General features: G+C 47.0%; 2 protein-coding genes and 2 pseudogenes across 2 annotated transcripts; all 4 read left to right on the top strand.

Annotated features, from left to right (window-relative positions):
- Nucleotides 1-3,850: 3,850 nt before the first annotated feature.
- Nucleotides 3,851-4,777, top strand: ORNANAV1R3238 (vomeronasal 1 receptor ornAnaV1R3238). The gene has a single exon (NM_001253630.2). The coding sequence runs from the start codon at nucleotides 3,851-3,853 to the stop codon at nucleotides 4,775-4,777; it is 927 nt and encodes a 308-aa protein (NP_001240559.1).
- On the top strand, nucleotides 12,266-12,688 carry ORNANAV1R-PS4023 (vomeronasal 1 receptor ornAnaV1R-ps4023 pseudogene; annotated as a pseudogene).
- ORNANAV1R3239 (vomeronasal 1 receptor ornAnaV1R3239) lies at nucleotides 12,266-13,195 on the top strand. The gene is given in 1 exon segment (NM_001253631.1): nucleotides 12,266-13,195. A coding segment is annotated over 1 exon segment (930 nt).
- On the top strand, nucleotides 19,088-20,097 carry ORNANAV1R-PS4024 (vomeronasal 1 receptor ornAnaV1R-ps4024 pseudogene; annotated as a pseudogene).

The raw sequence follows: 21,801 nt of genomic DNA, 5'->3' as shown, positions 1-21,801 counted from the left end.
GTGAGAATAGCCATTTAATTCACATTTTATAGATGAGGAAACAGGAGGCCCAGAGATGATAAGTAACTTTGCCAAGGTTCCACAGCAAACCAGTGGTGGAGCTGAGATAAGTAACCACGTAAATCCTCACTCCCTGCACCAGACTCTTCTCTCCCTCTCTCTCTCTATGCCTTTCCCTCTTTGCCTTTGTCCTTTATCCCCTCCTCCTCTCCCATTTCTCTTTCTCCTGCTATCTCTTCTTTCTTTCTCCTCCTGTCCCTTCTTTCTTTCTACTCCTTCTCTTTTTATCATCCTGCCCCTCTCTCTTACTCCCCGGGCCTTTCTCCCTGTCTCCCCAAGCCCTTTCTCCCCGCATTCCCTTTTCTTTTTCCACTCTCCTTTTTCTCCTTTCTCCTCCCCACCTCTTTTCAACAAAGACCCCTTTGCTCTTTCTGGCCTCACCTCCTAGCCACTTCTTGGAAAGGTCTTGGGGGCAAAATAACTTTTCTTGTTCCCATAAAGACCACCCTGCTGTGAGCCCACCCTGAAGGCAACCAGAACATAAACTATGTCTCCTTCCTGCCCAGAGACTGAGCAGCTTCAGTGAGCTCTCACTACCTGGTGCCCAAGAGTCATTATTCATCACCTATGTCTCCCTCCCCTCCACTAACCCGAGAGGTGGACTGGAGAAGAGGTCAGTCTCAACTCGCATTGTAGTGGTCACGTCGGGTCTCCAAGAATCCAATAACCTGAGAGGAGAGATTGAAGGTATTGAGATTTAGATGGAGTTACTTCTCAGCAATGGTGGCATGGGGGTCAAAGGTGGTGAAGGATCAGATACAACATCCCTGGCATCAGTGAACAATGAGAAGGCAGCACTAATGTAGTAGTAATAATTAAAATAGCATTAATAACATTAATAATAATGATAATTATAGTGGTATTTATTAAGCGCTTTAAGCCAAGCACTGTTATAATCATCAGGATAGATACAAACTAATCAGGTTGAATACAATCCAGGCAACATATGCGGTTCACAGCCTAAATGAGAACAGGCAACTGAGAAGTGAGATTGAGGTTATTTCAGGTTTCTACACACATCTCCTTTAAATTTTTTCAAGGATGCCATAGGAATCCTGCCTCATCTTGCCTCAGCCCAAGAGTGCCAGTCCTTCGTTGCTGAACTGGGGGCAAGTTCCCTGCATTATCTGGGACATGAGACTGAACTGGAATCTTGGAACCTTCTGAGTAGCTTGTGTAACCTGCCCACAGGGAAATAAGTCTGTCTGGGGCCCAAATGAAAAGTAGTTCTGAAATTAACTCGGCATCCAAATGAAGAAATCATTGTTTCTGTTTCTCTCTTCCTCTCTGTCATTCTCTGTCTCTCTCTACCTCTCTCACTCTCATTCTCTCTACTTCTTTGTTTCTCTCTGTCATTTTCTGTCTCTCCATTTGTCTCTCTCTCACTGTCTGTCTCTCTCTTTCTCCGTAAATATATATATATACATATATACATCTATACATCTGTCCCTCTACTAGTCTGGGAGGGACTCTTGGAGGAAGTGAGGCTTCAAAGACCTAATGGCCTTCCCAGACTAAGCCCCCACTTTTCCTCAGCTCCCTCTCCCCTCCTCGTCACCCTGACACACTCCCTTTGTCACCACCCCACCACACTCGTTCATAGGTATATATATATATCTATGATTTTATAGATCTATAATATGTACATACCTATAATTCTAATTATTTAATATTCTAATTATTTATATCGATACCTGTTTACTTGTTTTGATGTCTGTCTCCCCATTTCTAGACTGTAAACCTGGTGTGGGTGGGAATAATCTCTTTTCACTGCTGAAATCTATTCTCTTGGTGCTTAGAACAGTGCTTTGCACACAGTAAATGTTCAGTAAATACGAATGAATGAATGAATGAATGACTACTATGTTTCTCTGACTCTCTTATGGCCTCTGTCTCTTCATTTCCCTCTGTCTCCCTTTGTCTCGGTCTGATGCCTTCTTTGTCTCTATCAGCTTCCTTCTATCATGCTCTGTCTCAGTTTCTGTCTCTTTCTAGTCGTATCCATAATTTATTTATTTATTTATTTATATTAATTCATTCAATCATTTATTCAGTCATATTTATTAAGTGCTTATTGTGTGCAGAGGACTGTATTAAGTGCTTGGGAAAAAAACAATGCAACAGTAAACAGTAACATTCCCTGCCCAAAGCGAGCTCACAGTCCAGAGGTGGGGAAACAGACATCAATACAAATAAATAAAATTACAGATATATACATAAGTGAGGTGGGGCTATCTGGGAGGGTGAAGAGCAAAGGAAGCAAGTCAGTACAATGCAGAAGGGAGGGGGAGATGAGGAAAAGTGGAGCTTAGTCTGGGAAGGCCTCTTGGAGGAAATATGCCTTCAATAAGGCTTTGAAATGGGGGAAAGTAATTGTCTGTTGAATTTGAGGAGGGAGGGTATGCCAGGCCACAAGTAAGACATGTTCCAGGGATCGGTGACGAAATCAGGGCACCAGGGGACTGAAGAGCAGTATTTCAGGAGAATGTATTTCAGGAGGGTGACCATACTCAGGGGCAATGGGGGACCAAAATATGAGGGCTGGGTTTTAGAAGGAGAGGACCGAGATCAGGTAGGAGGGGGCAAGATGACGGAGTGCTTTAAAGCCAGTGGTGAGGAGTTTCTGATACAGAGATGGATAGGCAACCACTGGAGATTTTTGAAGAGGGGGGTGGTGGTGACATGTCCTGACTGTTTCTCTAGAAGTGGAGTGAAATATGAACTGGAATGGGCAGAGACAGGAGGATGGGTGTTCAGCAAGGAGGCTGATGCAGTAATCGTGTCAGGAAGGGCCGAGTGACTGTATTAACCTGGTAGCATTTTGGATGGAGAGAAAAGGGCAGATTTGAGCTAAGTCGCAAAGGTGGGACTGACAGGCTTTGGTGAGGGATTGAATATGTGGGTTGAATGAGAGAGATGAGTCAAGGATAATGCCAAGGTTATGGGCCTGTCAGATAGGAAGGATGGTGGTACCATTTACAGTGATGGGAAAGTCAGGGAGAAGACAGGGTTTGGGTAGGAAGAGAAGGAGGTCTGTCATATATTAAGGTATTAATATATGTCTTCCCCATGGACTCTTAGCTCACTGTGGGCAGGGAACCTGTCTATCAACTGTTATATCCTCCCAAACACTTGTCCCAGTGCTCTGAACACAGTAACCCCTCATTGAATACCACTGAGGGATTGATTTCTGTCCCTCTCTAACTCTTCATCTCCATCTGGCCCTTCCTCTCGGACTTGTCTCTCTTTATCTATATTTAACACTTTTCTATCTTTGACTCACTTTGTCTCTTTCCGACTCGGTTTCACTGCCTCTCCATCTCCTTCTAAATCACCAATTCAACCTCTCTCTTTTTCTGTGTCTCTGCCTCTCGACTCTCTGAGGGGAATTAGTTTAAGTGGTAGAGTGCTCACTTGGCATGGAAGAGGCAGCAGAATTGTTGTCCACATTGTCTACTTGTATCTGTTTTCTCCCACTCTAGACAATAAAGTTGTTATGTACAGGGAATGTGTCTCCTAATTCGTTGTACTGAACTCTCCCAAGCGCTTAGAACAGTGGTCTGCACATAGTGAGTGCTCACTAAATACCAATGACTGATTGTTTGATTTCTGTTGCTCCTTCTGCCCCTCTTTCTCTTCACCTCTCTCTCTCTTTGTCTTAGTGTCTCTTCCACTGACTCTGGTCTCTCTCTGACTCTATTTCTCAATATGTGTATTTGTCTCTCTCTAGTTTTCTCATTGCAAACGTTGTACTACTGGATATCTCTTCTGGTACTGTGGAGTGAAGAGAATGGATGCCAGTGAGCTTCCCTATGGGATCCTCTTTCTGTTCCAGATTGCCTTTGGGGTCTCAGGGAATTTGTTCCTCCTCCTGATTTATATGCACGTGCTCTCCACCACCCACCAGCTGAATCCTCCAGACCTGATCATCGCTCATCTGGCCCTGGCCAACACCATGGTCCTTCTCAGCCGGGGGATCCCCGACATCCTGTCATCTTGGGGGTGGCATAATTTCCTGGATGATGTTGGTTGTAAAATTCTTTTATATATTTATCGAGTGGCCCGGGGTCTTGCCATCTGCACCACTTGCCTCCTGAGTGTCTTCCAAGCCGTCACCATCAGCCCTGGCACCTCCCAGTGGGCAGGAGTCAAAACCCAATTCCCCAACTTCATCTTTCCCTCCTGCCTCTTCTCCTGGGTCCTCAATCTGCTGTTTGACATGACCGCACCGATGTTCATCACGGGTCTCGGGAACAGCACCAACATGAACAGTGTCATCCTGAAATACTGTTCCTCCATCAGTATCGGTGCAGTCACAACCCTGGTCAATGCGGTGGTGCTCTCCCTCCGTGATATGTTCTTTGTGGGACTCATGAGCGTGGCCAGTGGCTACATGGTGTTTGTCCTGCACAGACACCACCGGCAGGTCCAACATCTCCACGGGCCTGGATGCTCCCGCAGAACAGAACCCGAAGTCAGAGCAGCAAAGAGAATCATTGCCCTGGTCACCCTCTACGTCCTCCTCTATGGACGGAACACAATCACCCTGAGTTTTTTATTGAATATGAAGGTAAATTCCTCTCTCATTCTGAATAGTAACAACTTCATGTCCTTCACTTTTTCAGCTATCAGTCCATTTCTGATTATTCTCAGTGACAGGAGAGTGAGAATGTTCTGGAAAAGAGATTCTCATATTCCCAACTGGGATCCCTCTTAGGTTCTTGGGAAATGGTGCGTGCCTGATGGGAAGCAGGGGATCCAGGGAACTGGGGAACAAGATAGTTTTGGAAGTGGGCTGGAGGGGTTAGAGACACCCTGTCCTGTAAGTCTCATCCCCCTATATACTGGAAGCCTGGAACCTCCATCTCCACTGAGCTAACTTTCATGTCAGTATGTGTTTGTGACATGGAAGCAGAACTTCCTGGAGTCTGTTATCCTGTTCCATGTTACCCCGTGGTCAGCAACACCAAACAATCCCTGATAATTCTGAGAGTCATTAGTTTGGGGAAGGGGGATAACGCCGAACAGGGGAAGCAGTCTGTAACACTGGGGTAGATTCAGGTCTGTCGGGGACTGTCAGGATTCCCATGATCATCTTGTCGGTTATGAGGACTGGGCTGAGCAGTGTGAATACCTTTTTTAATGGTATTTGTTAAGCACTTATCATATATGCAGCATCATCCTAAGCTCTACAGTAGGTACAAGATAATTACAGTTGGATACAGTTCACGCTCTGATAAAGCTCACAGTCTTAATCCCAAATTTACAGATGAGGTAACTGAGGCACAGAGAAGTTGAGGGACCTGCCCAAAGTCACACAGCAGATCACTGGGGGAGCTGGGATGAGAACTCAGGTCCTTCTGACTCCCAAGCTCATGATCTATCCACTGGGCCACGATGCATCGCTATGCAAACCACCACCACCAGTGATGCAAACATAAATTCAAGCACATGTCCTGCTAGAAGAGGGGCATAACTCTTTAATGCTGGTATCTGACCAATGCTCATCAGAATGTCACAGAGCCAGAAATCGTACATATCTGTTTTCATGAGCATAACGGGCAAGTCTGCAGGAAGTTCTCTCTCAATAATGCAATTATGGATACAGTCTCACCATCAGCAATGGTAACGTCTTCAACCCAAAGTATAACCTTACCACTTTTTCTTATCATTATTTAATATTAGTAATATTTCTTGTCGAAGCAGTTGTAGTTGTAATAGTAGTAGAAGTGACAGTCGCATTTATTCAGCATTCAGTGCACTGCCCTGTGCTAGATGTTTCATTCATTCATTCAATAGTATTTATTGAGCGCTTACTATGTGCAGAGCACTGTACTAAGCACTTGGAATGTACAAATCGGTAACAGATAGAGTCAGTCCCTGCCCTTTGATAGGCTTACAGTCTAATCTGAGCTTGAAAAGTATCCATAACAAAATGACACCATACCTGCCCACGGTGAGCTTACATTCTAACTGGGTGAAAAGAATAGAAATAAAAGTATTAGATCATAATCACCATGAGATCTGGGATCTCCCATCTCATATCTATTCTAGCTTGGAGTATGTAACACTGGAATTGGTAAACACAATCTCTATCCACAAAGAACTTATTGTCCAGAGGGAAGGCAGACACTGGGGAAATGGCAGAGTTTAATGATGTATCTATCAATCTATCTATCTATCTATCTGAGAAGCTGCGTGGCTCAGTGGAAAGAGCACGGGCTTTGGAGTCAGAGGTCATGGGTTAAAATCCCAGCTCTGCCACTTGTCAGCTGTGTGACTGTGGGCAAGTCACTTAACTTCTCTGTGCCTCAGTTACCTCATCTGTAAAATGGGGATTAAGACTGTGAGCCCCACGTGGGACAACCTGATTCCCCTGTGTCTACCCCAGCGCTTAGAACAGTGCTCTGCACATAGTAAGCGCTTAACAAATACCAACATTATTATTATCTATATCTATCATCTATCTATCTATTGCTAGACATATATGGATCTATCTTCTATTTATATCCTTTAAATTTCTTAAACTCCCTATATATATATATATGGGGAGTTTAATAAATTTTATGTCTATCTATAGAAATATATGTCTATCTATAGAAATATCTGTCTATCTGAATAATGTTAATCAGAATATCTATATATCTATATCTATAGATATATAGATAGATAGATATAGATATAGATATATATCAAAGTGCTTAAGAGATACAGACCTCAAAGCACAGAGATGCTATAGGGGAATATGGTTGGTGAAAGACTCTTGGAAGGGATATGTTGTTAGTAATGATGTTGAACATCATTGATGATTAAAATTATTCATAGTGGAGATTTTGTTTTTGATGATTTCCTCATTCCTCCTCTATTTGTGTCCCAACAATCACCTTGCAGAGTTTTCTCTGCATTAACATTAAGCATATTTATCAGTCACCTAGTGAGTGCTGTGCAAAGAGCTTAGAAAATATGCTCTTAAAAGACCTCATTTTTGACGTTGCTCAATCTGTTTTGGTGTTTATTAAATATTTATTGTACTAAGTGCTGGCGTGGATACAAATAATTGATCAGACAACTCCTGACGCACAGGGGACATAAAATCTAATTAATAAATAGCATTTTCTGAGCACCTACTGTATGTAGAACACTGTATTAAGCATTCTGGTGAATACCAAACAGTTAGCAGGCATGATCCATAACTCAAGGAGCTTGCAATCTAGCAGGGGAGATAGAAACACAATAAAGTAAATTACAGATAGCAATAAGAGGGATTGTTGCTTGGTACATGAGTTAGTTCTTGAGAAATAGTTTGTATGAGTTAGGTATGAAAGTGCTACAGTCTAGGCGGGTTGGAGTGTAGATATCACAACCTCATTTTACAGATAAGGAAACCAAAATCCAGAGAGGCAGTGACCTGCTCAAGGACACACAGCAGGCAAGTGGCAGAGATGGGACTAGGTCCTGGTTCTCCACATTTACAAGTCCTCTGCTCTTTCCACCGGGCTTCAGAGACAAGGACAGAGAGTGAGATGAAGAAGGATAATGATGAATTAGGTATAACTACAAGTAACAGTGCCAAACAAATGACGATAACCAGGGTTAAGGTCTGTAAAAGCAGCGTGGCTCAGTGGAAAGAGCACGGGCTTTGGAGTCAGGGCTCATGAGTTCGAATCCCAGCTCTGCCACTTGTCGGCTGTGTGACTGTGGGTAAGTCACTTAACTTCTCCGTGCCTCACTTCCCTCATCTGTAAAATGGGGATTAAGACTGTGAGCCCCACGTGGGACAACCTGATTCCCCTATGTCTACCCCAGCGCTTAGAACAGTGCTCGGCACATAGTAAGCGCTTAACAAATACCAACATTATTATTATTATTATGAAGAAGACTATCCAGCTCTACCTAAGATTTTGAAATATTCTAAAGGTTCCTGCACTTGTCTTTGGACCTATAGGAGGCTGACTTTGTCAGTGGCAGCCCTAGAAGGCCAGGTTCTGGTGGGGATTAGTAATAGTGAAGTTGTTACTGGTTTATGAGAATTCCTTCCTAAATTCTGATGAGGTCTTGCCATCCTGAGAAGAAAAAAGCTTCCAGTGGTTGCCCATTCCTCTCCATAGTAGAGCTGAATCAAGATCTTTAAATCACTTCATCAGTTTTCCCCCTCTTGCCAATCCACTCTCTTCTTCCACTACACCCTATCTTTGCAGTTTTCTTTTCTCTCAAACCATCCTAGTAACCATGGCTCTTTCTCATCCCCCCTGCCACCAACATCTTGCTCATGGCCTCTCTCCTCACCTAGAGCTCCCTTCCTCTTTGGGGCTTAGTGGAAATAGCACAGACTCGGGAGTCAGAGGTTGAGGGTTCTAATAATATAATAAGAAGAATGGTATTTGTTAAGCGCTTACTATGTACCAAACACTGACCTAAGCGCTGGGATGGATATAAGGTTATCACATTGTCCCACGTGGGTCTCACAGTCTTAGGCCCAATTTTACAGATGAGATGACTGAGGCATAGAGAAGTGAAATGACTTGCCCAAAATCACACAGCAGACAAGAAGCGGAGCCGGGATTAGAGCCCAGAACCTCTGACTCCCATGCCCCTCCTCTTTCCACTAAGCCATGCTGCTTCAATCTGGGCTCCACCACTTACCAGCTGTGTGACTCTGGGCAAGTCACTTCACTTCTCTGTGCCTCCGTTACTTCATCTGTAAAATGGGGATTAAGGTTGTGAGCCCCACGTGGGACATCCTGATTACCTTGTATCTACCTCAGCACTTAGAACAATGCTTGGCCTGTAATAAGCACTTAACAAATATCGTTATTATTATTCAGAAGTCCACTCCTCTCCCCATTGTCAAGGCACTTCTGAAATAAAATTTCATCAGGAGACTTTCCCTGAGTAATCTCTAGTCTTCCCACTTTATATCCCCATTTTTTTCTGCCTTTCTCCCTCTTTATTCTAGTGTAGGTGGAGTGGAGAAGAGGATAGATTACCCAGACTAATGAGGGTTTGGAACACAGATGGGAAAGGGGATGGGGATGAAAGGGTCAGATACGCACTAGAGACACAGGTTTGGTTCCTGTCAGGGTTGGGCTGTCGGATGGAGGTGGGAAGTCTGTGGAGTTGCAGAATACGCCTCTGATGCTGACGTGTCTCTCCCTGGGCATCTCTGATGGTCAATTAGCAGCAGATAATTGTGGGGAGAGATCTGGACTCATCTCGTCTCAGATCGGTGGGCAGCAGGGAGGGGAGTCCGGGCATTTCCACCGATGTCCCCGGCCGAATGTCAGAGCTAACTAGTCCTCAGTGAGTCACTCATTTACACACACACAAACAGACACTCTAATCACTCCCTGAGCAAGGGGCGATTTGAGGAAAGTGGTTGATAAATGCTGCCTCAGCCTTGTCGTGCCAGTGTCTGACTGCCCGGGAGCTGCCCTCTCAGCCAACAAGAACGATGGAGACTGGCAAGTAACGTGGAGGTGTCACTTTCGGGCACTTGGGTTTTAAGGTAGATCTAGAGCTTGGACTGGAGTGCTTCGTATAGGAGCTGGTGGTCATGGACGGCAAGATTCAGCCTCCCCTGCTTCTGCCCCGGAGGCCACTTTGAATTTGCAAGAAGCAAGGAAGAGAGCAGCAAAGGTAACTGCTCTGTTCTTGTCTGTATCAACTTCCTCTTCTTCCGTCCCTCTTGTCTTCCATTCTCTCAGTCTCTCTGCCTCCCATATTCCTCTTCTCCATCCATTTCTCTCCTATTTCATTCATTAGATCCTGTTCCCTTTTCTCATTTCCAAAGCAGCCTGACAATGTCTCAAGCCACGTCTATGCCTTTTTCTCAGAGCGCAATGCCAATGGGGCCATGCAGGCATCGAAGGGTCTTTCCTGTAGAACTAAACTCCCAGTTTGGGCCTGGGGTAGGGCTGCCCTGGAAAGACTGAGCCCTCTCTGACACAATCTCAGCTGTTTTAGTCTCTATTTTACCCTTCATGGCCCCCAAGACACATTACGTGGCTGGGGGCCATCACAGGCTGCAGGGAGACGTCCCAACCGCCGCAGAGAAGGAACTAGGGGTTCCCTCAGGTTGGGAGATCTATGACTGTGACTAGGGTTTAGATGGAGAAGCAGCGTGGCTCAGTGGAAAGAGCACGGGCTTTGGAGTCAGGGCTCATGAGTTCGAATCCCAGCTCTGCCACTTGTCGGCTGTGTGACTGTGGGCAAGTCACTTAACTTCTCCGTGCCTCACTTCCCTCATCTGTAAAATGGGGATTAAGACTGTGAGCCCCACGTGGGACAACCTGATTCCCCTATGTCTACCCCAGCGCTTAGAACAGTGCTCGGCACATAGTAAGCGCTTAACAAATACCAACATTATTATTATTATTATTATTATCTAGGTCCCGTGATTCACAGTGGTTTGCCAGAGTGGAAAGTTGAGGAGATTTGGTATTGCCCAAAGTAGGTGACAATAATAAATAAACCTATAACAAGTAAGTAAATGAAATAAAAACAATAAAAACAATACACAAATAAGATAAAATAACTAAGCATGAAATGAAACCTGAAATAATAACAAATCAAATCATAAATAAAGCTCATAATAATGAATAAATAATAAGCCCACTCTTCCTCTTACCTCAGTCCTGACCGTTATGTAACTGTACCCCATCCTATCTCCTCTTCTTCCACTCTCTTCTGTATCACCCTGACTTGCTCCCTTCACTCACCTCCCCCCACTCCCAGCCCCACAGTACTTATGTACAGATCTGTAATTTATTTATTTCTTTATTTATATTAATGCCCGTCTTCCCATCTAGATTGTAAGCTCATTGTGAGCAAGGAATGTGTCTGTTTGTTGTTATATTTTACTCTCCCAAGTACTTAATACAGTGCTTTCCCCAGAGTAAGTGCTTAATAAATATGATTGGATGGATGAATGAATGAATCTATCTCCTCTTCGCCTCTCGTTCCTGAGTCCCCCTGCATGGGCAGAAACAATTCATGGCTCCTCCAAGAACTGGGAGGCTAACTGTTTTCCTGTGACAGACAGTAAAATAAATAAATACATTACTGGTGATACTGGGATCTGTTTCCCCCTCTAGACTGTCCGCTCACTGTGGGCCAAAAATGTGTCTCTGAAATTGTTGTTTGTGCTCTCTCAAGCACTCAGTACAGTCCTCTGCTCTTAGTAAGTGCTCAGTAAATACGATTGACTGACTGACTGACCAGTCGTGTCAACCCCTCACGAGGAAGATCCCAGACAGTGGGGGAACTGGATTTCTTAGCAGGTTGAACAATAGAGCTTAAACCTCCTCAAGATAATTCTGTTTCTGTCCCAGTTTCTACATCAGTGACCAAATGGTCTCTGCTGCAAACTCTATCAGTATGCAGGACTTTGTGACTACTGATAATTCATGATATCCGTGCATGATTAATTTGACTTTTCAACAGCCACTCTGTCACGATGCAACACTGAAGTGGGACATTGAGCAGATTGGAGGGGTGAGAAGGTGAATGGCTGAGTGGGACTGAAGGGAATTAGACATTTTTCACAGAAAAGTGCAGTGTGGAAAGTGCTGTTGGGATTGTTGCAATAGCTCTGACCACCCGACATTGTTTGGGGAACAGAGCATTAATGGCCCCAAATCTGGACCAAAATCTGCGTAAGACAAGTGGGTCATTTTCCTGAATTTTATTTGGCAAGGAAACAACATTGTTCCTACCCATCTGCTCCAGGAAAGTCCAACACTAACCCAACCCTATCGAGCAGGACTTGGAGAAATATCAATGAAAATCGTGGTGGTCATCCTCACACCAGGTCCACAGCTGGAGCACTGAACCGGGAGCAATCAACAAAGTTGCTGTCCCAATGTTACCTTCATTTTTGAGCCCATCATTAGTGTTTCCCAGCCCTTCATCGATGTAGAAGTCAATGATGGTGGTAAGACAGGACTGATATGAAATGGGCAAAATTTGTCAATACCTATTCTAATTCTTTAAACTCACTGTCACATCTGTGAGGGACAGACCTGCAGACATGCTGATCCGTTCCCTATCATATTAACTCTCTGTTTTATGTCATCTCTCATTGTCTGTCTCAACGTTTCATTCTCTGGCCTTTTCTTTCTCTGTCCTCTGCCCCTGTCTCATTCTCTCGTTTCCCCAGATCGCTCCGCCAGAAACCACGTCCGATTGCATCTGAAAATTTAAGACAATGGATGTCACCGAACTCTCATTTGGGATCGTGAATGTGCTCCAGGTCAGCATTGGGATTTCAGTTAATGTTTTCCTTCTCCTGTTTTATATCCACATGGCCTCCACCAGCCACAGGCCCAGCTCCTCTGACCTGATCTTAACCCAACTGGCCTTGGCTAATATCATCCTCCTCCTCAGCAAGGGAATTCCAGACACAGTGTCAGCTTGGGGGCTGAGAAATTTCCTGGATGATGTTGGATGTAAAATCCTCATGTACCTTTACAGGGTGACCCGAGGAGTTGCCATCTGCACCACCTGCCTCCTGAGCGTCTTCCAGGCCGTCACCATCAGCCCCGGCACCTCCTGGTGGGCAGAAGTCAAAGCCAAATTACCCAAGTGTATCATTCCTTTGTGCGTCCTCTCCTGGGTCCTTAATATGTTGATAGGCATTGATATACTCATATATGCGACCGGCCCCCAGAACAGCAGCAGTGTTCGATTTACCTTGGATCTCACGTATTGCTCAAAAGTTAGTTCCAGTGCAGGAATCAACCTGGTTGTAGCAGTCATTCTCCCTCTATGGGACCTCTTCTCTGTGGGGCTCATGAGCGTGGCCAGCGGCTACATGGTGTTTGTCCTGCACAGACACCACCGGCAGGTCCGGCACCTCCACGGGCCCGGTCGCTCCCCCAGGGTGATGCCTGAGGTCAGAGCGGCCAAGAGAGTCATTGCCCTGGTCACCCTCTACGTCCTTCTCTATGGGCGACAGTCCCTCATGCTGAGCGTGATATTAAACATGCAGAAGAAGTCCACTCTGCTGATGAGCTGCCACCTTCTGATGGCATTCGCCTTCTCCGTCATCAGTCCATTCCTGATGATCCACAGCGACAGGAGGATGAGGATGTTCTGGAAAAGGGAACGTCCCTTTTCCAACTCGGATCCCTCTTAGAGTCACAGGGAAGTTTCCTATTCTCCCCTGGAGCCCCACTGAGATTGGGTGACCAGACGTCCCACCTTCAGCAGCACCGGATCAGTCCTGAATCTCCATCAACCTCATGCAAAACCAGTAAAGGTGATCATGGAAGCATCACGAGCCGTGGTTGTTTAGCCACCAGAGAAGAGGTGGCATCAGAGCCTGCTCTGTTACCGAGGGAGTCTTCCCTCCACCCAGTTAGGGCAGGGACAGACCAGCTCCAGGGCAGACGGACCACTGAGGGGATTGCTAGCAGTCCCCGACAGACCCTGCAGTCCCAAGCTACTGCTGGATGCCTGCTTGTTAGAGCCTCGCAGAGACCTGGCCTGCTCTCCCCTAGACCACCACGGGGAAGTCACGCCTGGCTAGCCTTGATTGTGATGGTTAGGATGGTGAGAGAGTGGGAGTGAGTCTGCCCCTGCCCCCCCGCCCCCAGACTTTTCTACCAATGCATCCCTGTCCGGTCCTGGTCCAGGAGGAGCTGGCCTTGCTCCCGTGGCTCCTCCTTCTCCTGCTCCTTTTCTTCAGCTCATCTTTCTCCTCTTGCTCCTCCTCCTCCTCTTCTTTCTACTTCGTCTCTTTCTGCCCCTCCTTTTCCTTCTCTCCTCCTTTGCCCTTTCCTCCTTCTCTTTCTTCTCCTGCTCCTCCTGCTTCTCCTCTTTTCTTTTTTCTCCTGATCCTCCTTTCCCACTCCTCCTTTCCTGCTCCTCCTTCTTTTATTTCTCCTTCTCATCCTGCTCGCCCTCTCCGGCTCCTTCTTCCCCTGCTCCTAACAAAAATAATTATATTAATGGTATTTTTAAAGCGCATATTATGTGCCACGCACTGTACTAAGCACTAGGTGGATACGAGCAAAGTGGGTTGTTCACAGTCCTTGTCCCACCTGGGCTCACAGTCTTAATCCCCATTTTACAGTTGAGGTAACTGAGGCCCAGAGAAGTGAAGTGACTTGCCCAAGGTCACCCAGCAGACAAGTGGCGGCGGCCAGGGTTAGAACTCATGACCTTCTGACTCATGCTGCTCCTCCTTCTCTTCTCTCTCCTTCTTCTCCTCCTGCTCCTCCTTCTTCTGCGCCTCCAAGTTTTCAGCTGGGATACATTACTGCCTGAGGCTTTGTTTGACCATGTCCATTTCTTACTCTCCTTTGCTCTCATTTCTCCTACCTTTGTCCCCTGCCCAAGCTGTTCCCCCCCGAATTGTGACTCTCTCCCTCCAAATATCCAACAGACCACTGCTCTCCCCCTCTTCAAAGTCCTTCTGAAATCTCACTTTCTCTAGGAGGCCTTTCCCGACCAGCTTCCGGCATCGTAAGTCATTCAAATCCCCAGTCCTCTGCAGCACTTCTGAACTTTACACGCACACTGAGCATTTTTGTAAATATACTCTGCAATTGTGCATTCAATTATTTTTTCAACTACTAAATAATTTCTGTGTTCCCTCTCGGAGTGAAAGGTCTTGTGAACGGGGAACATGTCACTCCATTATGGACTTCCCAAGTGCCTAAAACAGGGCACCACACCAAGGGGTTATTCAATAAATTCCATTACTCCCAGTCCAACGCCGCTCGTACTCCAAACGGGAACCCCGTCCATGCCCCAGGCTGGGGCAGAGAGCATGCCGAGAACTCAGCTTCAGCTGGGAGCGGGACTAGGGTTGATGGTGGGGACACTGAGAGGACTGTCCAAGATGCCGCTGACCTGAGGAACCGTTATCAATTCCCCACGCTCAATCGTGAGAGAGGAGAATCTAGGGAAGGCGACAAAGGAGGAAAGGTGCCTTTTCTGCTCTGTTCCACATCTCCTCCTCCCCGTGTCCTGCTGCTGATTTGTGGATTGACTATTGGTATGGAGGGGGTGATTGGGAATGGAGAGCTCACCTCCTCCAGGAGGCCTTCCTAGACTGAGCCCCCCCCTTTCCCTTTGCTTCCCCTCCCCATTCCGCCGTCTCCCACCCTCTGCTCTTCCCTCTTCCCCTCCCCTCAGCACTGTGCATATTTGTATATATTACTTACTACTCTATTTATTTTGTTAAGGATATGTATATATCAAGATTCTATTTGTCTTGATGTTGTCTGTGCCAGACTACCTGTTTTGTTTTGTTCTGCTTTGCTGTCTGTCTCCCCCATTTAGACTGTGACCCCGTTATTGGGCAGGGAGTGTCTCTATCTGTTGCCGAATTGTACATTCCAAGCGCTTAGTACGGTGATCTGCACGTAGTAAGCGCTCAGTAAACACTAATGAATGAATGAATGAATCTGCCACTCCATCCTCCACCACCCAGCTTTTCAGATGGCAGGAGCATCTGTGGCCGTGCATGACCCTGAGAGTGAGACTGACAGACACGCCCCACAGACCCAGGCTTGGCTCCTGGCAGAGCTGGGCTGTGGGTGGGAGCGGGGATGTTCCCCAGGACAGCAGGATACGACGCCGATGATGCCACGTCTCTCCTTGGGCATCTCCGGTGGTCGGTTAACTCTAGGTAATTGTGGAGAGAGATCTGGACTCAATGTGACCCTGATTGGCGAGCGGCAGGACGGGGAGTCTGGGCATTTGCAGAAATGTCCCCATCTTAGAGTCAGGGAGGGTTGCCTTCCTTCCCAACACCACCTTCCATGCGCACGCACAAACACACGCATACACACGTTGATCCCACCTTGAGGGAGGGGACAGGTGAGGAAAATGGAGACAGTTGAGAAGGAAAAAGCCATCTCTCAGTCAGTGTGGGTTCAGGTTCGGCATCTGAATTGGGAGATGATACTTGGACTAGGGATCTGTGTAGAGGCTTGATGTTTAATGGAGGATTTTTTTGGACAGTGAGAGTAAAGCGGGATTTTGCCTCCCTCCCAGGAGAAGTGGGGAGGGAGCCGGTGTTGAGGAGATAATTTTGGTGTTTGTTAAGGGCTATCTGCCAAGCACTGCTCTTACTGCTGGGATAGATATGACATAAGCAGGTCGGACACATCCTGGGCAAGTCATTTAACTTCTCCATGCCTCAGTTTCCATACCTGCAAAATGGGGATTCAACATGTGTTCTAATTCTTAGACTGTGAGCTCCGTGTGGACAGAGACAAACATAGTAGGTAAGTGGCAGAACCAGGATTAGACCCTAGGTTATGTGGATCCCGGGCCCATACTCCTTCTAAAAGGATGGTGCTTCTCTTTAGATGATGTGTGGGGGGTGGGGGGACGTTTACCTCGGTGATTCCCACTGTTGCCCCGTAGTCTCCCAGTGACATTCCCAATACTGACGAATCAGTGTTGTGTGAGGGTTGGGAGGGTCAAGACTTTTTTTTATCCTCAGTCACTTCCAGGCTCAATCCTGTAGTCCACTCAATTCCATCTCAACTCCCTCTCGGCGTCTCCCTTTATGTCGCTGGACAAGAATCCTGGCTTCGTCCTTCAGACTCTGGAGCATGGACCAGCCTGCGAATACTGTTTCCTTTCTCCATCGGAGCATCCCTCATTGCCGTGTTGTTAAGCAGCATGGAGGAGGCTTGAGGGGAGCTGGAGGGGCGGTGTAACGGCCAGGAAGAAGCATTTGGATTGACTGGAGAATGGTTTCGAGCACCGACCAATCCATTTAGATGGTCCCATGGGGTCCTCGGTTCCAGAACACTGCTGAAGACATAAGGTGGACTTAGGAACTAAACTGAAATTTACATGAGTATTTTTACTGACAATAAAACATCTGTTCCCCACCGAATCAAGCGATACTGGCAGCGTCCAAAGCATGGTTTGAAGTCGACCCAGAATAAAATCGGGGGACCTCCTGCAACACCAGTCCTAGAATCCTGCTCATCATTGCGTCTGCAAGGGAGCAACAACTGTTCATCATGAATAGCCACTGGTTCTCAACACAGATGGATAGAACTGTGTCCTGTGACTCTGGCTCAGATTCCTTGGCTCCTAGTGGATCATTAGAGGGGAAGGCTGAGGACATTAGAGTTAGGGATGGATGTCCAGTCAATAAACCAGTCAATTAATGGTATTTATTGATTGCTTACTGTCTGAGGAGCACCATCCTGAGCACTTGGGACAGTACAACAGAGTTGGCAGACACCTTCCTTGTGGTATTTCCACAGAAACGCTCTGGGCATGTCACCCCCCTCCTGCAATATCTCCAGTGGTTGCCAATCAACCTTTGCGTGCGGCAAAAACTCTTCACTCTTGGCTTCAGAGCTCTCCATCACCTTGCCCCCTCCTACCTGACCTCCCTTCTCTCCTTCTCCAGGCTAGCCCGCACACTCCGCTCCTCTGCCGCTAACCTCCTCACTGGGCCTCGTTCTCACCTGGCCCGCCGTCGACCCCTGGCCCGTGTCCTACCTCTGGTCTGGAATGCCCTCCCTCCTCCCATCTGCCAAACTAGCTCTCTTCGCCCCTTCAAAGCCCTACTGAGAGCGCACCTCTTCCAGGAGGCCTTCCGAGACTGAGTCCCCTTTTCCTCTGCTCCTCCTCCCCTCTCCATCACCCCTACAACCTCCCTCTTCTCTCCCTCCCTCCCCACCCACAGCACTTGTGTCTATATGTATATATTTCTTATTCTATTTATTTTATTAATGATGTGTATATATCTATAATTCTATTTATCCGCTTTGTTGTCTGTCTCCCCCTTCTAGACTGTGAGCCCGTTGTTGGGTAGGCATTGCCTCTCTCTGTTGCCAAACTGTACTTTCCAAGTGCTTAGTACAGTGTTCTGCACCTAATAAATGCTCAATAAATACGACTGAGTGAATGAATGAATGTGGGAAACTGCACCACAGCTTCTTCAAGGCCCATTGGAACCAGAGGAAGGAGAATTGGGCTGGATGGACACATTGGTCTGACCCCGGATGCCATTGCTGATGTCCTGGTGGGTCCTGGTCTCAGATATCCGCTCTTTCTTCTACTCCGGAACCACGTCATCAATCAACTTTATACCAATTAAGCGGCAAGAAAGAGACCAGCTTAGTCTCTTCCCCAGGTCTTCTCCTTCCTCGACTTTAGCCCACTCACAAACGCTTACTCCTACAGACTCCATTATTCTCTTGTTTAGTTATAATAATGTTGGTATTTGTTAAGCGCTTACTATGTGCAGAGCACTGTTCTAAGCGCTGGGGTAGATACAGAGTAATCAGGTTGTCCCACATGAGGCTCACAGTCTTCATCCCCATTTTACAGATGAGGTAACTGAGGCACAGAGAAGTTAAGTGACTTGCCCACAGTCACAGAGCTGACAGGTGGCAGAGCCGGGATTCGAACCCATGATCTCTGACTCCCAAGCCCGGGCTCTTTCCACTGAGTTATATTTACTAAACATTATTATTATCATTGTCGTTTATTTTTTAATAAACACTTTACGAGACGTGAGGCTTCCTGAGACTGAGCTTCGCTGATTTTTTCAGACAATTTGCAGGAAAGATTCCTTTTCTCATCAGTGTCCATCATGGCACCAGCAGTGGCTGGGGCCAGTGAGTAGAACAGAGGCCTGAGAATTTAACAAGGTTGGGGCAACTGTCTATAAGGGAGGCAGAAATTTTCACTGAACATGGAAAAATGTTCTCTCCACTTCTTTCTCTTTTTCCTGTTCTCTGCTTCTCCCTTTTCACCTTTTCTTCCTCTTTCCCTCTTTCTATCTTTAGCTTATTCTTGTCTTTTCCCCATATTTTTCTCTTCATTTTTCTCCCCCTCTTCCTCTTTCCATCTCCTTATCTCCTTTTTCTCCTCCCCTACTTTCTGTCTATCCCTTTCCCCATTTATTTTTCTATCCAACCCGCTCGGTATCTCCCTCTTCTTGTTCCTCTCTCTCCGCCTCTCTGTTTTACTCCCCCTCTCATGTCTCCTTCCCTGCTCTAGGGTGATCTGAAACCTGTCTGGAAATTCGAGGTAATGGATGGCCCTGAGCTCTCCTTTCGGATCGATTCTACTACAGATCAGCCTCGGGGTTTCAGCGAACATCTTCCTCCTCCTATTTTATATCCATGTGGTCTCCGCCAGCCATAACGGCAGCTCTTCTGACCTGATCCTAGCTCACCTGGCCTTCGCCAACGCCATCCTCCTCCTCACCAGTGGAATCCCCGAGGCCACGTCGGCTTGGGGATGGAGAAACTTCTCGGATGCCGGTGGATGTAAAATCCTCTTATATTTCTACCGAGCGGTCCGGGGCCTCGCCATCTGCACCACCTGCCTCCTGAGCATCTTCCAGGCCGTCACCGTCAGCCCCGGCACCTCCCGGTGGGCGGGGGTCAAAGCCAAATTATCCAAGTGCATCCTCCCCTTCTGTCTCCTCTCCTGGGTCATCAACACGTTAGTAGACGTGAACGCGCTGATCTACATGACCGGCCCCTAGAACGGCAGATACGCCCGGCTCATCCTGGACCTCAAATACTGCTCGACCATCAGTGCCGGTCCGCGGCTACCCTGGCCGTGGCGGCCGTCATTTCCTTCCGGGATCTGTTCTTCGTGGGGCTCGTGAGCTTGGCCAGCGGCTACATGGTGTCCGTCCCGTACCGACACCACCGGCGGGTCCGGCACCTCCACGGGCCCGGATGCTCTCCCAGAGCGATGCCCGAGGTCAGAGCGGCCAAGAGAATCATCCCCCTGATCACCTTCTCTGTCCTCCTGTATGAGAGGCAGGCCATCACGCTTAGCGTTTTAGTGAATATGAGAGAGGAATCTCCTCTGCTGGTGAACAGCCATATGGTGTTTACATTCACCTTCTCGGTCATCAGTCCTTTCCTGATTATCTACGGTGACGGGAAGATGAGAACGTTCCGGAAAAGGGGATCTCCTGAGTCTAACCCGGATCCCTCCGAGGGTCCCAGGGCGGGCTCCTGCTCTCCCATTGAAATCCACTGGATTAAGGTGACCGGTTGTCTTGATTGGGTAGCACCTTATCTTTGAAAAGTCAATGTGGACTTCAACTGAGACCCAGAAATATTCGAGACCACAATAATTTGGTCCCGTGGTCCCGGGGGACATTTTGAGGACATTCAGTCTAGAAAACCTACATTGGTCATTCCTAAACTTCACAGTTCTGCCGGAAGACTGAATCTGACAATGATGCAGATGGTAAGTGTGCTAAGTGTCAAAGGAAAGCATTCTGCTACTCTGTGAAGGAGGGAGGGAGAAAAAGAGAACAAGAAGGAGAGAGCAAGAGAAGAAGAACGAGAGAAAGACGGAGAGAATGAGAGGAAGAAAGGGAAAGATAAAGCAAAGCAGAATGAATTAGAGAAGAAACAAGGTAGTGTGAGAAATTAATAGAAACAGAAGGGGAGAAGGAAAGAGAGAGAGAAGAGCGGAGACAGAGGGCAAAGGAGAGAAATATGGAGAGACAGGAGCAGAAAGAAAGTGAGAGGGAGATGGAGATAAAAATAGAAACAGTAAAAGAGAGACAGAGAGTCAAAGAGAGCCAGAGAAAGAGTCAGAGATGGAAAGAACCAAAGAGAGAGAGGGGGGAGAGCCAAAAAGAGATAGAAAAGGAGAAAAAGGCAGAGAAATAGAGAAGAAAAAAGAGTCCGAGACAGAAAGGGGGAGAAAGGAAAAAGAAGCAAAGAGACGTAGAGAGAGTGATAAAGAGAGAGCATGGAGGGAGAGACAGAGGCAGGAAACACAAAGAAATAGTGAGCAATAATGGGAGAAAGAGCAGGGATAGAGAGACGCAAAGAGAGAATCAGTGGGAGGATAAAGACATAAAGACAGAGACACCAACACACACACAGAGACTGTGAGAAAGCTATTGTTTTACAGAGGAAAAAAAGCTCCAGTTTCCGAGATGTGAGGCTGAGAAATATTCCTCATTCTCTTTTATCTTTTGTTTCCTCCATCTGGTGTGCCATTTCCCCCTCCCTAACGCTGCTTCCCGCCCCGCGCTCCCTCCACCCCCCAACCTCATTTTCCTGTCCCGCTCTCTCGCTCCTTGGTTAATGAAAACAAAAAAAAAAGGCAGAGGAAGGACTCCTTCCCTATCCCCCGAAGGCCCGGCAGCACGATAACACCCCACGGCCCCCACATTCTGGCCACGCGGTGCTTGGAATTGGCTACGTTGACTCTCTACCGAAATTGGTCCCTAGTTCGCTTCATTCAATAGTATTTATTGAGCGCTTACTATACTAAGCGCTTGGAATGGACAAATCGGCAACAGATAGAGACAGTCCCTGCCCATTGACGGGCTCACGGTCTAAGAGAACTCCAAGCTGTTGACCCCAGGCTGGGGGATGACTTTATTGACTGAATACTTACTCTGTGCCCCGAGGGGTGCCAGTCCATCGGCCGTGTCCAGCAGTTCTGGATCGATTTATTCCCGTCCACCAAGTAGACTGCACCTGTGGGGAACGTAAACAGGGGCCTGCATTCGGCAAGCACTCAATAAATGCTATTATAACTGCTACCATCAGCCCATTTGTGTGTGAGTGTGCATATATATATTTATACCTTCAATTATACATTCAATTTTGATTATTCTATTTGTAAATATTTTCATATCTGTCTCCTCCATTGAAGAAGGATCTCCTCGTGAGCAAAGAATGTGGCGGTGGCTTGTTTTGGGGGTTTCCAGGCACTCGATACAGTGGGTTACGCCCGGGTGGTGCTCAGTAAATACTCTAC

This window comes from Ornithorhynchus anatinus, chromosome 15, assembly GCF_004115215.2.
Source record: "Ornithorhynchus anatinus isolate Pmale09 chromosome 15, mOrnAna1.pri.v4, whole genome shotgun sequence".
NCBI classification, from domain to species: Eukaryota; Metazoa; Chordata; class Mammalia; order Monotremata; family Ornithorhynchidae; genus Ornithorhynchus; species Ornithorhynchus anatinus.
Note: the sequence above shows the minus strand (reverse complement) of the source record. Positions and strands in the feature narration are given on the sequence as shown.